This window comes from Typha latifolia, chromosome 11, assembly GCF_019914945.1.
Source record: "Typha latifolia isolate L0001 chromosome 11, TyphaL0001v2, whole genome shotgun sequence".
Taxonomy (NCBI): Eukaryota; Viridiplantae; Streptophyta; class Magnoliopsida; order Poales; family Typhaceae; genus Typha; species Typha latifolia.
Genome location: NC_133096.1, coordinates 10719495 through 10731491, shown reverse-complemented (window position 1 = coordinate 10731491; position 11997 = coordinate 10719495). Strand labels below are relative to the sequence as shown.

The 11997-nt window shown below is 38.2% G+C and overlaps 3 protein-coding genes across 6 annotated transcripts; all 3 read left to right on the top strand.

Moving 5' to 3' along the window:
• Positions 1 to 759: 759 nt before the first annotated feature.
• On the top strand, positions 760 to 3563 carry LOC140797791 (uncharacterized). Its single transcript, XM_073151448.1, has 3 exons — positions 760 to 1187; positions 2491 to 2590; positions 3149 to 3563. The coding sequence occupies exons 1-3, from the start codon at positions 905 to 907 to the stop codon at positions 3219 to 3221; spliced, it is 456 nt and encodes a 151-aa protein (XP_073007549.1). The 5' UTR covers positions 760 to 904; the 3' UTR covers positions 3222 to 3563.
• An 890-nt stretch (positions 3564 to 4453) lies between these two features.
• LOC140797790 (heat stress transcription factor A-2-like) lies at positions 4454 to 7235 on the top strand. Its single transcript, XM_073151447.1, has 3 exons — positions 4454 to 4936; positions 5840 to 6679; positions 6952 to 7235. Exons 1-2 carry the CDS (start codon positions 4652 to 4654, stop codon positions 6611 to 6613), a joined length of 1059 nt encoding a protein of 352 aa, XP_073007548.1. The 5' UTR covers positions 4454 to 4651; the 3' UTR covers positions 6614 to 6679; positions 6952 to 7235.
• Positions 7236 to 8490: 1255 nt separating this feature from the next.
• On the top strand, positions 8491 to 11988 carry LOC140798014 (zinc finger CCCH domain-containing protein 7). Of its 4 annotated transcripts, none has more exons than XM_073151732.1 (7): positions 8491 to 8908; positions 9005 to 9763; positions 10285 to 10347; positions 10474 to 10602; positions 10883 to 10933; positions 11127 to 11267; positions 11393 to 11988. In XM_073151732.1, the coding sequence occupies exons 1-7, from the start codon at positions 8582 to 8584 to the stop codon at positions 11942 to 11944; spliced, it is 2022 nt and encodes a 673-aa protein (XP_073007833.1). In that variant the 5' UTR covers positions 8491 to 8581; the 3' UTR covers positions 11945 to 11988. The 4 variants fall into 4 exon arrangements, with proteins under 4 accessions (XP_073007833.1, XP_073007832.1, XP_073007831.1 ...); XM_073151731.1 differs by having other exon boundaries at positions 11124 to 11267; XM_073151730.1 differs by having other exon boundaries at positions 8491 to 9763.
• The last annotated feature ends 9 nt before the right edge of the window (positions 11989 to 11997 follow it).

The following is an 11997-nucleotide window of genomic DNA, read 5'->3' as shown; positions in this document are numbered from 1 at the left end:
GCTAGCAAATTATCTTTTATTCCAAACTTGGGTTCCCGTTGGACATTTATATTGCATCAAAGAAGAGCATAATTTAAATAATAATAATAATAACAAGTTGCAATAAAAAAAAAGAATTAAGCTTCTTAATTACGTGCCAACTAGCAGTTGATATGTGAAAACATATCATAATAAAGAGCTGTTCAGTGGAGAGGACAACTCTTGTACAGCTTTTGTATTCCAATTGACCTCATACTTGGTGCAAGAAACCATTTCATATAGATATCTTACAGTAAGTTTCAATAATTGTGACATATGTGAAATATTATATTATTCCAAATAAGACATAAATGTAGCATATATATTTTTTTTCACTGAATATCTCATAGGTAGATAATTAGTTAATTCCAATCAAAATTTTACAAACTTAATACACATAAGAAAATTGAGAAATAGTTCTACTAGTACTATAAGAAAAATAAGCATCAAAGTTAAAAAATGTACAAAATCTGAATGAGAAAGCACTCCAAGATATATATATATATATATATATGCTTTAGTGGGTAACTAGCTCTAGCTTTAGTTTCCCTTTGACCTTGATCAGATATTAGAATAGTACAGCTATACCTTGTAGAAAGCCAAAGTAGTAAGGCAGGCAAAAGCTCTCAAAAACGAAAAACGAGAGAGAGGTGACAAAAATTCCAATCGGATCCGGATCTGGATCCGGATCCGGTATTCTTCTCAGAATATGGATCTTCTATAAAGACTAACCGGAGTGGAGTTGGGGACGTGCAAGCCCAGCCCAAACTAACTGGGCCGGAATTTGGTAACCCCCCATCGGAGATCGCCGGCTTAAGTTAACGCCGTCGTCTTCTATATTTGGAGGCTAGAAACTAGGGTTTAAGGAGCTCTCGAGTAGAGGACGATGTCGTCCAAAACCCTCGCTCGTGCGGGATCTTCTCTCATCAATCGCCTCTTTCTCTCCAATCCCTTCCACTCGCCTTCCAATCCGAATGCATTTCTCCTCCCGAGGATCGCTTCGGTTTCTTCGCGGCATCCATTTCTATCGAAATTCCAGATCCATCGACCTACGCCGGTCGGAAGTGGAATAGGAGGAGAGGAAGCCGAAACAGTGAAGAAGTTGGCTTCTTTCGAGGAGATATCGTTCCCTTGTGGTCTTCCTTCGCTTCGTTTCTTCATAGAAGATGGTATAAGACTCGTTATCTCTTACAGGATTTACGAGAGCAATAACTATTTATATTATCCTGGATTTGATTGGCATTTCTTTTTTTAACTAGCATGTTAATTTAACTTTTAATAGTGTCTGGGAAATATTAAATGGTAGTTTAGGTGATGGATCAGAAGTGAATTTGAATATCGTTATTGTTGCATTTCCTACCAGCGTGGTTGTGGATCTAACTCGGTTGCATTCATGAGAAAGGCATTTTGAATTCCAGTAGGTTTAAAATTGGAGATAATGAGAAGAGAGGATCTAAAGGAGTGTAATGGATAGTTAGGGGGCAACTTTGTTCCGTAGATGACCAGAAAGCATTGAGAGTTGGGAGGGAAGAGAGGACAAAAAAGAAGCAGGGATAAATTTCGAAATATTACTATAAACAAGTATGAATTTCCCTCACATGGAGTATTTTAAGATTTTACAATATCTTAAGTAGCACATAGAAGAAAAGGTACACACTTTTCCAAGAAAAATGGGTATTTGGATTGCAGGAAAATTGAGAATAAAAAATCATTGAGTGATAAGATTATAGTTGGAAAGATCTTACATCTCAAATGAAAGACTGCCTTAGTGCATTAGTTATAATGCTGAGATAAAGATCCTTGGTAGAAGAGGGATTGTGGTAACAATATGTTGTTAAGCTTAGAATCATAATCGTGCCATCAATATTATGAAAGAATAATTTATGAATCTTAGGTAAATCTATATCTTGTAGAAGGCACAGTTTCTTTTCTGGTGAAATTCAAGGAACTGTTGCCTACTATCTTCACAATTAGCTGATACCTTGTAGATTGGTATCACTTTTTTGTAGCTTCTGTTAGAAATCTTGTGTTAAGAGAACTTCTGCCTGCTTTTCATATAGTTTTCTTGTGTTTGGCTTCTTCTCTAGTAGAAGTTGCTTTACTCCCACTAGAATTATACTTTATTTAAAATATAGATAACTTATCCTGGTAGTGGAATGTGACAGTTGCGCTTGACAATATAGTGAAAGTTAAACACTAACAATATAAATTTTGTGATGATAATCTCCTGAGCATCAATTTATCTGATGTCACTTGGTATTATATAATTAGTATACTTTTTTCAGAATATAGATTGCTCCAGCACATTCGTTCTGTTAATGTAATGATTCTAGTGAATGTGCCAAACTCTTCAAATGTGTGGCATTGACATAACATCGAATTGATCCTTTCAAGTGCGAACATGTGTCTGCATCGTTATTTTGATTTCCATTTCTTCCTCTCGTGTTTTATGCTATTATTTGTTTTCTGCAGGAAATGATGTTCTACCTAATGAGCCACTTCTGCTACTTCCTAAAAGAACTTACCAACCTAGCCATATCAAGCGGAAAAGAACTCATGGTTTCCTTGCACGGTCTCTCTCTCTCTCTCTCTCTCTCTCTCTCGCCTGCTCTTCCAGTATTGCCCACGAGAAATATTTCTGGATGAAAATAAGTTTTTTTTACTGTTGACCTTGCATGGTACCTTTTTTTGGTAAGAGCAACCAGAAACCTCTGAAGCATATAGTGAACTGGTGAGAATAGGCTTATCTTTCCCATATATGGTTGAGCTGAGTAATGTTAGCTTACCTGGTCTAACAACAGAGAGTGCAGCTATTTTACAGTCAACTGACACTTTATTTGCTGATATTGCCACTTTGTCGTAGTGACTATGATCATATAGGGCAGAAAAAGGGGCAAGGTTGAAACATTAGGAACAAAGATCCGCTCTTTGATGTAGTCGGGTAATCACGTATTTTTTAGGAGGGCGTCGAAGTGAAGTAGCAGTCCTGGCCACTAGTTGTTCTAAATTCTAATATAAGTGATGGTCATGAACTAGTTCATACAATTGCAGAAATTTCAAGGAGTTATTTGTGAATATATAATCTTAGAACTCTTTCTTTTTCACTGACATTATTTTTTGCCTTTGACAGTAAGGCAACTAGAGGTGGGAGGAAGGTGATTGCTAGAAGAATTGCAAAAGGTAGAGCAAGAATAGCTGTGTAACATCAACACCCTACGAACTCCAGTTGTCTTCTTGTGATGAAGCACTGTGCCTTTAATTATTAATATCAACTGTAATTCACAATCATAGTTGATGCTGTTTTGAAATGTTCCTTACAGCAGTAACAGTGGTTATCCTCTATTGTTCCTCTTTCTTTTGAATTTCTTTGCAAAGAGTTATCCATTCTTTGCTCCGAGAATTCAGTCTGCAGTCTCTTCAGGTATGAATGGCATAGTAGTTCACGACTGATGTCTTTCCTTACATGCTCAAAGAGAGGAATATTGTCCGTTTTGACTTTTGCATGCAAATTTTATTTGAGAATTTTCAAATTGTCATATTTTGTATTTGCTTGTTCGCAATCTGTTTGATTTAGCTGACCCTTGTTTTGTATGCTTTGGTTTGTATTCAAGTAGCATAACCATCAGAGGTCCTCATGACTAATGCAACTAGTGATTATATGCCTAATTAGTTCTTTCACTAAAGCTTTTTCATGGAATCACCTTCGAATATGTGCTTTGCTTACATCAGTTTAGCACTTTATTTTGGAAGACATTGTGTCTAATGTGTGTAGTTTTGCTTATAGTTCAAAAGTCTCTAATTCTGTTGGTTATAAGCACATTGTTTGGGAAATCGGATCTATTTATGCAATTTTAGTGAATTAGAAAGCAAACAAGAAGAAGCAAACATTGTTTGTTTCTTTGAACTAGTTCCTTTTCCACGTGATAGATATAATACATTTGTCAAGGGCATGTAAATGGTACCTTCATTTTGGTGACATTAACGATAACAAAGCTAATATGATATTGGAGGTTGCTCAAAATCACTACATACATAGTGGCCTGATATGATTTGGGGATGACTTTTGCATAATTGCCAAATAGTATTTCGTAACGTGAAGCGGTTAAGCACTCATCTCATTTGCAAGTTTAGAACAATTCGTGCTTATATTTTTATAGCCTACCAAATATTTTTATAATACATACGGACACGGTATATTCCCCGAAATACGAAATACTCTACTCGTGAAAGAAAGAAAATGTCATATATCCTCTCCTATGACCTATCCGATTGCAGAAACTTCATGCAGTTGGGTGGAACTAAATGCTAGAGGATTACTTGGCAACCTCAGACGCTGCCAAGTCCCTTAATGTAGTGATTTCCTGCATTCCTATATGTAGGCAATCTTATAAACCACCGCCTAACCTTCTCACCTCTGACCCCTCCCTCTCTCTCCACCTTGTTCCTTTCTAAGGCCACCAAAACCCATGGAGCCCACGTAAAAATGCTCTAATCCCCTCCAATCTCAGTGATCCCAACACCCAATTTCCAATTCCAAATCCTCAAATCTCTGATACCCATTTCCCCGAATGATCCATCTTCGAAGCTAGACCGACCGTAAAAGAAGTTGGTGGAGGAGAAGGGGCACAAAGCCATGGAAATCGGCAGTGACGTTTTGGTAAAGGAAGAGGAAGTGGAGATGGCGGACGAGGTGTTCCGGCCTCAACCCATGGAGGGGCTCAACGAGGTGGGTCCACCGCCGTTCCTGACCAAGACCTTCGAGATGGTGGAGGACCGTGAGAGCGATGAAGTGGTATCGTGGAGCGTAGATCGTAATAGCTTCGTGGTTTGGGATCAGCACAAGTTTGCTACCACTCTTCTCCCTAGGTACTTCAAGCACAGCAACTTCTCCAGTTTCGTTCGCCAGCTCAACACTTACGTAAGCCCTTCACCTCTCCCTAGTTGAGACCCACTTAGCTCTGTCAGCTGATTGGTTGAAATGTTGTAATTCATCTGATTATGTTGGGCATATGCTTTGGATTGGAATATTTTATGGGTTTTTGCTTAATCCGAAGTTGGTCTGAGCTATTGTGGAAGATTATTTTCAGATAACAAGTAGATATGAAAATTTTCAAGTTGTTTCTTTTTCTAAAAATATTTGGAAGCAAATTGGGATTGCATGGAAGTTATGTTCCCGAAACATTATGAGAGCATGTTTGTGACAAAATAAGGTCTGGGATTTCCATGCAATTAGCTCCATTATTTACATACTTGTTCTTCTTTACTCCAGACATAGAAGGAATAGCAGCATGCACCATTGTTCACTCTCTCACTGTGTTTCTTTCTCCTTTTCTCTGAAATTGATTGTTTGCAGTATATTTTGTGAAATTGTTTAGTTTATTATGTTACTTTATGTTCTGCTACTTGACCACCATCTTTGGAAGCAGGAAATGAGATGATAAGCCTGTCTGCAATATCCAGAAGTTATAGATATCCTAATTGACTATAAGGATGCTGCAAAATAAATAGTTGTTGTAAACTTTTTGACTTTTGGTTGATCTGAAGCTCCAGAAGTTCCAATTTGGTGGGGCTCCTGAGATTTTTTTTTTCCTCTAGGATTGTTCGACGACCAGCCAATCCAGATCTTACTAATGGTTTCCTCCAGTGTTCTGGGACCACTAGCAGTAACCTCATTGTGTGGATGTGTAAATATCTATGCTTTTATGATCCTCTGTTGTTCAATTAGGTTTCTTTGTTCCTTCTACTGTTCACTCAATCAAGTGGATATTTATATATCATATGGATCTCAAGAATATGTACCTCGCATGGTGATGCAATGCAGGGTTTCCGAAAGGTTGATCCTGACAGATGGGAATTTGCAAATGAAGGATTCTTAGGTGGTCAGAAACATCTGTTGAAGAACATCAAGAGGAGGCGCAACATTGCCCAGCACTTAGAGCAGAAGCAGGGAGGGGGAACTTTTGTTGAGTTGGAACAATTTGGGTATGAAACTGAAGTGGACAGGCTAAAAAGAGACCGTGATGCTTTAATGGCCGAAATCTTAAAGCTTAGGCAGCAACACCAGAGCTCCAGAGCTCAACTTATTGCTATGGAGGAGAGGGTTCTGATTACTGAAAGAAAACAGCAAAAAACAATGTGTTTTTTGGCTAGAGCTCTTAAGAACCCAATGTTTGCCCAACGACTTTTACTTTGGCGTAAGCAGAAGAAACAATTGGAAAGTGCAAGCAAAAGACGTAGGCTAACAGCAAATCCAATCCCATCTTCACAAGATATGCAATTTTTGGAAGAATTGATGGTTAAATCAGAGGTAGAAACTATCTTCTCGATGGTGAACAATGAAGCAAGCAGTTTGTGTAGCATAATTGAAAAGGAGGAGGTGACATCTGAATCAAGTGATCAGAAATTGGATAAAATCAGCGAAGTGGTATGGGAAGAACTACTGGACATAGACTTGACCACAGGGATGACAATGGAACAAGGAGCTCAAGTTGAGATAGGTCTTGAACTGGAGGAATTGAGTGGAAGATCATGTGGCTGGGTTGATGATGCACAGAACTTGGTGCTGCAAATGGATTATGTGGGTTCAGACCATTAAAGATGTAATGGGACTCTTGGATCAACTAACTGTTTATGATCTTCACATTATCACACCACTATTAAGGTACGGTTAATTGCTTATCTCATGTTAATTTTTTGGTTTACATATCTTGAAAGACATTTATCTAGTATATACCATGCCTCTAATTTTAGTCAACTAACTGATTGACTTTGTGGAAGAAGGGAAGGGAATGATTGCTAACTAGTTTTACTTTTAACTCTTTGCAGATTTATCTGTGGTTTTCTTTGCCACTTCCTTTTTCTTCATGTTTTGCCTTTGTCATTGTATGATCCTTGGCTGAAACTACTTTCTTCTTTTGTGGTTTGCTGTTGTAGTTGATAGCAGTCCCTACTTTGACGTCGTGAAGAGATAACAGTGATCGTCAGAGCACTGCGATATTTAGAAGTTATTCAGCAATTTTCAGAGAAGCTTATTTTTCCTGCAGTCTTTTGTGTACATAAATATCTAGTTTCCTCCCTGTGACTTGTTAGCTTAGCTTCTGCTTGAAGGCATTTCATATAAAGAAGTGGTAGCTCATGGAATACATACAGATTCTGAAATTCTCAAGAGCTTTGTTATCAGTTGTTAATCTTGAAATGATATGCTTGTGTCTTTTGTATGGTTTGTGTTAGTTAACAGTAGTACACTACAATAGCAAGTACAGCAACATACTGAATCTGGGAACAGCTTAAAATGCCAGGTTTCTGACTATTAATTGTTTGGAATCATGATTACATTTAACAATGTAATGCTAGTTGCTGAGATAATAGCAGCTGAAATTGTAAGGATATTCCAAACTGGGTTCCAAATTGTGTATGATCTACCCGTAAATGGGCAAAAGGCTCAAAGCTCCTTTCCATTAGATGTCCTCAGGGAGGTGATTTTGGCTCTTTCTGAGTATATCCAGTGTTTTGGTCTCACTTTTTTTCTATAGTTTCATTGCTTAGATTGGTCTTCTAAATTGATACTTTGAAATTGCTATTGTATTCTTGAACTGGACGGTCTGGACCTGGCAATGCTTCAACCAATGAAGCTATTAGATTGGTCTGGCAAGAATCACCATTGGATGCAAATATTGCAAGCTTTGCCTGCCTCCATTAATTATCTTTATTTTTTTTAATTATTTATGAGCTCAAAGTTAAATATGGGCTAGAAAAGAGTCAAACCCTCTCTAGATATATTTTTTTATATGTAATTGAGAGTTTGTATTCAGCTTAATATAAATTTGCCTCCGTCTTCGTTCGAACACTTAGAACCTTACTAATATCCTTAATAAGCTCCAATAACAATATTCCTTCGAACACTTAGAACCTTACTAATATCCTTAATAAGCTCCAATAACAATATTCCTTACCCTCCGTGGTCCGCCCGATAATACCAACCATCTCAAAGAAGCTGAACTGTTTCTTTAAGCTAACTGAACTACTAGTCATCAAATGAATTAAATCATTGAGCCAAGCTAATAAGTCACTAAACTACCAAACAATTTTTTTTTTCAGGGAAGGTGCCTACCAATTCTAGTGATACCCTCTCCGGATATATATATATATATATTTTTTGAGTAAGTCCCTCTCCCCGGATATAAATACATTTAGGCTCCACTAGTAGTCTAGTACTCATTATTATCCACTACTGTGCTACAGTGGATGATTGCATGAATTTCCTGCATTTGAATCCTCGACGATACCTGATTAGGTGGTACTAAACCGATTTCCTTTTGCAAGAACTTCCTACAGTCATGGCTGCTGATAATCCTCATGTCAGAATTTACTTGGGCTTATCCGTATCTCAGGCCGACCCGGCCCATGACTAAGATTTTGGTCCGCCGCCTTAGAATAAGACCACATCATAAACAAAATTACCGCTTTGTCATTGTCAGTGTCGCGGTTGTTCCCTACTTCCTCCTCTTTGCGTAGGGTTTTCTATATAATAGACCAAGGGACGACGGTGAGAGGATTCGAATCCATGGCGAACCCGCCCTCGAACTTAGAGCTCCAACTCCAAACCCCAAACCCTGATCTCGGAATCTTCCCGCGTCGCAGGCATCTAGACAGCGCCTCTTACCGCACTCTGGTTCGAATATTCTCCCAGTGCCTCGACCTCTCGCTCAATCTTACTGGAGAACTGTCGGAAGATCCAAACCCTAAATTGGATTCCCCTTCTTCTTCTCGTATCGAAGTGCCCGAAACCTCTCTCGACTCGAAAGGCGGGAGTGCTAGCGGCGGCAGTGGGAGCAAGAAAGAAGATTCGGCGTCGGAGGATCCTTCCGATGGAAATCTCGCTTTGGACGAGGTATTGGGGGATGAGTATGGATTGGATGATGCTTGTGCTAATGTTGATCGTTTGAATGATCTGGTCTCTGATTTCTCCGCATTAATTGATGTCCAGGGTGGCGTTCTTTGTGCGGATGATGGGTTGCAGGATGTACAAATGGGGAATTGTCAGGTTTCATGTGATAATTTTCAGAAAGATGCAAACGGACAAGTTCCCTTCTTGGCAGATGAATTGGTTGGAGAAAATAAATATGTCCAAAATTTATCTGAGGAAACCCAGATATTTAAAGGCATTGAATTGGATGCCCCTCAAAGTGAGAGTCTCTCCTTCTCTGTAGAATTAATGCATTGCAGCGTTGGAGAAGGTAATCTTGAATCTGTACATGGTGTAATAGTTCAGGATATGCTCCATGCGGAGCCTGCAACAGTTGAGCTTGAGAATGCAAATTCTAAATCAATGGAGGGAGTGGAAGAAAGAGCGCAAGAAGAATCTAATTGTTGTTTGAATCCTATTACGGATGTTTCTGAGTCGGACAAATTAAATCGGGGGGTTGACATGGTTGTTAGTTTGGTTGATAATGAAGAGATCGAGGAAGGAGAAATTCCGGATGATGTGCAGCAGTTGGAGGAATGTTCAGATATAGAGAATGTAGATGAAACTTTGAAGGATCAAAAGGCTAAAGAAGATTCCACTAAGTCTGCACATTTATTTGATGCTGATGGAATTTACGTACCTCAAAATAAAGGAAAGGGTAGTAGTGGGTTTAACTCACCCGGCAGTTGGCCAGCAGCTGTTCCGGATGCTGCAAGCTTACCAGTAGAAAATTTTAACAAAGCAGCAAGTGAAAACAAAGGACGACCACCCAGCAATGAGGTATGTTGATACATAAACACACAGATATGAGACACTTATTTATTTAGTTGTGATTGTTACATATCATGTTGATAGGTGTGATCTCAAATTATGCAATAAAATGGAATTGTTTAGATATAAATTTTGATTTTATATTCCATGATATATTAATATATTGATGTTCAACCCTTTATAATTTAATTTGAGAAGTATGTTGTGATATAGTAACAGAAAATACATTTAGAAGGCTCAAGATCTTCATTTGACCCCATTTTCCTAGCTCATTTTGAGTAGCTACAAGATCTTAGCTCTGTTTTGTTTCTTTTTATAGCTTTGGCTGCTGTACATATCTTCACGAAAGGAGAAATTTCACAATTCATTTGCAATATATTGTATTTGGCTACTGAAAATAATAACCGGAATGAGGTTATGTATCTTTGTGTTATGTTAGCATTTGCTTCTATTGGTGAAATTCATGTTACTTTGTCTCTTAATGTTGTTTTCTCATGTGATAGTTGCTTTGCATTGATTTTCTCTTGCAGGCTCCTAATGCTGAAAAGAAGAGAAAGCGTGTTCTCACTGATGAAAGAAAAGCTAAGCGAAAGGTTTGTACTTTGTACTTCCTTCAATATGAATTTATTGGTTATTATGTGTGCTTAATTTCCCATTTATTATGACTAAAGCTGGTCTTGATGATTATGTGATGTCATTGCTACTAAATGGTATTGCAGAAATCCAAACGAATTAAAAGAGCACAGAAAGAGAGAGCACAAGGTGTAAAAAGACTGAAACTGCAGCCCGTTGTAAAGCCGAAAGTAGTGGTAGACTGCAAATTCTATTTGGCGGGAAGATGCCAACAGGTTAGTTTGTAACTTCCTCTATATTTGGAAGAAATAAACTAATCTTAAACAATGTTATTCTTTTGTATGCTGAAGTATTTTGGTATTCACATGTATATATCAATATCTTCTACATAACCTATGTCAGTTTTCTATTGGTTCTGGCACTATACAAAAGTATCGCTGATCTTGATATTAGATAGTTATTGTCATATTGTTTTCTACTGGTTCTTCCAATTGCTTTTACACAATCAGCAAATATATTTTTTATGTAATGTTTGACGTAATTCTTTTTTCCCAGGGAGATCTCTGCAAGTTCTCCCATGATACAATTCCTTCGACGAAATCTAAGGTATGTACTGTGTCCTCTAACAATTGAGTCTCATTGTCTGATGCAAGCTAATTATTCTGTCCCTTTTTTGTCTAAAGCTCAATGTGTCTTCAGCCTAGTCTCTGATTTCTGCTGCCTATTTTTGTTATTCTTTTGATTTGGAAGGATCTGTCACGTATCATATGTTTCTGAACTTTGTTCTTTGTTGCAGCAGGCATGCAAACATTTTGCATGTGGGTCTTGCTTGAAAGGAGATGACTGCCCTTTTGATCATCAGCTTTCTAAGTATCCCTGCCACAATATCTTGTCAAAAGGCATGTGTATCAGAGGAGATAAATGCAAGTTCTCACATGATGTATGTTGTCTCTTTTACCCAATATCATGTACTATTTTTCTCATTTCCTTACTTCAGCTTCTTGTTTCAGAAGATGAGTTGTTATACCTTTTTCATTTGACTTGGATAATTTAATTGATTCTCAGATTCATGCAACCGAAGCTTCATCTGTGATATTAGATGTCAAGAAACTGGATACTCCGTTATCAGAACAGCTACATTTGAGAAAGCAAATGGACCTTCAGAACACCTCCACACCTCCCAGTGATGTATCTAGAACTACAGCTTCAGCCACCCCCAGTCATAAGCACTTGGAGAGCAGCATGGTGAAGTCTACAGAAGCACCCATGGTGATACCCAGGGGAGTGCGCTTTCTTTCATTTGGAAGAAAACAATCATGTTCCAGCAATAAGCATCAGGATAACGTGCTTGTGGAGACAAATGGTAGTGTTGAAGTAAGCACTCAAACAAACCAAGGAAGATTTCCAGTGGAAGGGCACAAAAATGATGAAAAATCCAGTCAGAGATCTCTTCTAACAGAGCATGAGCCTAACATGACTTTGAGCAAAGCTTCTAAAAGACAGAATAACATTTTTGTTAGTGAGTTTGTTTCAACCTCTAGTTCAAATAACCTCCAAAGTGAAGTTTTGGAGGCATCAAAGATTTTGGAGGAGTTCCTATTCGGTGCTAGCAGCTAGAAGCAAAATAATGGTCATTTGCTACATGTTTGGATTTCTCTTTACACTGCGCC

Excerpts from the sequence above, each read along its gene's own strand:
- LOC140797790 (XM_073151447.1), top strand. The coding sequence starts at position 4,652 with ATGGAAATCGGCAGTGACGTTTTGGTAAAGGAAGAGGAAGTGGAGATG. Across the intron at positions 4,937-5,839 it reads TTCGCCAGCTCAACACTTAC|GGTTTCCGAAAGGTTGATCC; the intron begins GTAAGCCCTTCA and ends GATGCAATGCAG.
- LOC140797791 (XM_073151448.1), top strand. The coding sequence starts at position 905 with ATGTCGTCCAAAACCCTCGCTCGTGCGGGATCTTCTCTCATCAATCGC. Across the intron at positions 1,188-2,490 it reads TCGTTTCTTCATAGAAGATG|GAAATGATGTTCTACCTAAT; the intron begins GTATAAGACTCG and ends TGTTTTCTGCAG. Across the intron at positions 2,591-3,148 it reads ACTCATGGTTTCCTTGCACG|TAAGGCAACTAGAGGTGGGA; the intron begins GTCTCTCTCTCT and ends TGCCTTTGACAG.
- LOC140798014 (XM_073151729.1), top strand. The coding sequence starts at position 8,582 with ATGGCGAACCCGCCCTCGAACTTAGAGCTCCAACTCCAAACCCCAAAC. Across the intron at positions 9,764-10,284 it reads GACGACCACCCAGCAATGAG|GCTCCTAATGCTGAAAAGAA; the intron begins GTATGTTGATAC and ends TTTCTCTTGCAG. Across the intron at positions 11,268-11,392 it reads AATGCAAGTTCTCACATGAT|ATTCATGCAACCGAAGCTTC; the intron begins GTATGTTGTCTC and ends ATTGATTCTCAG.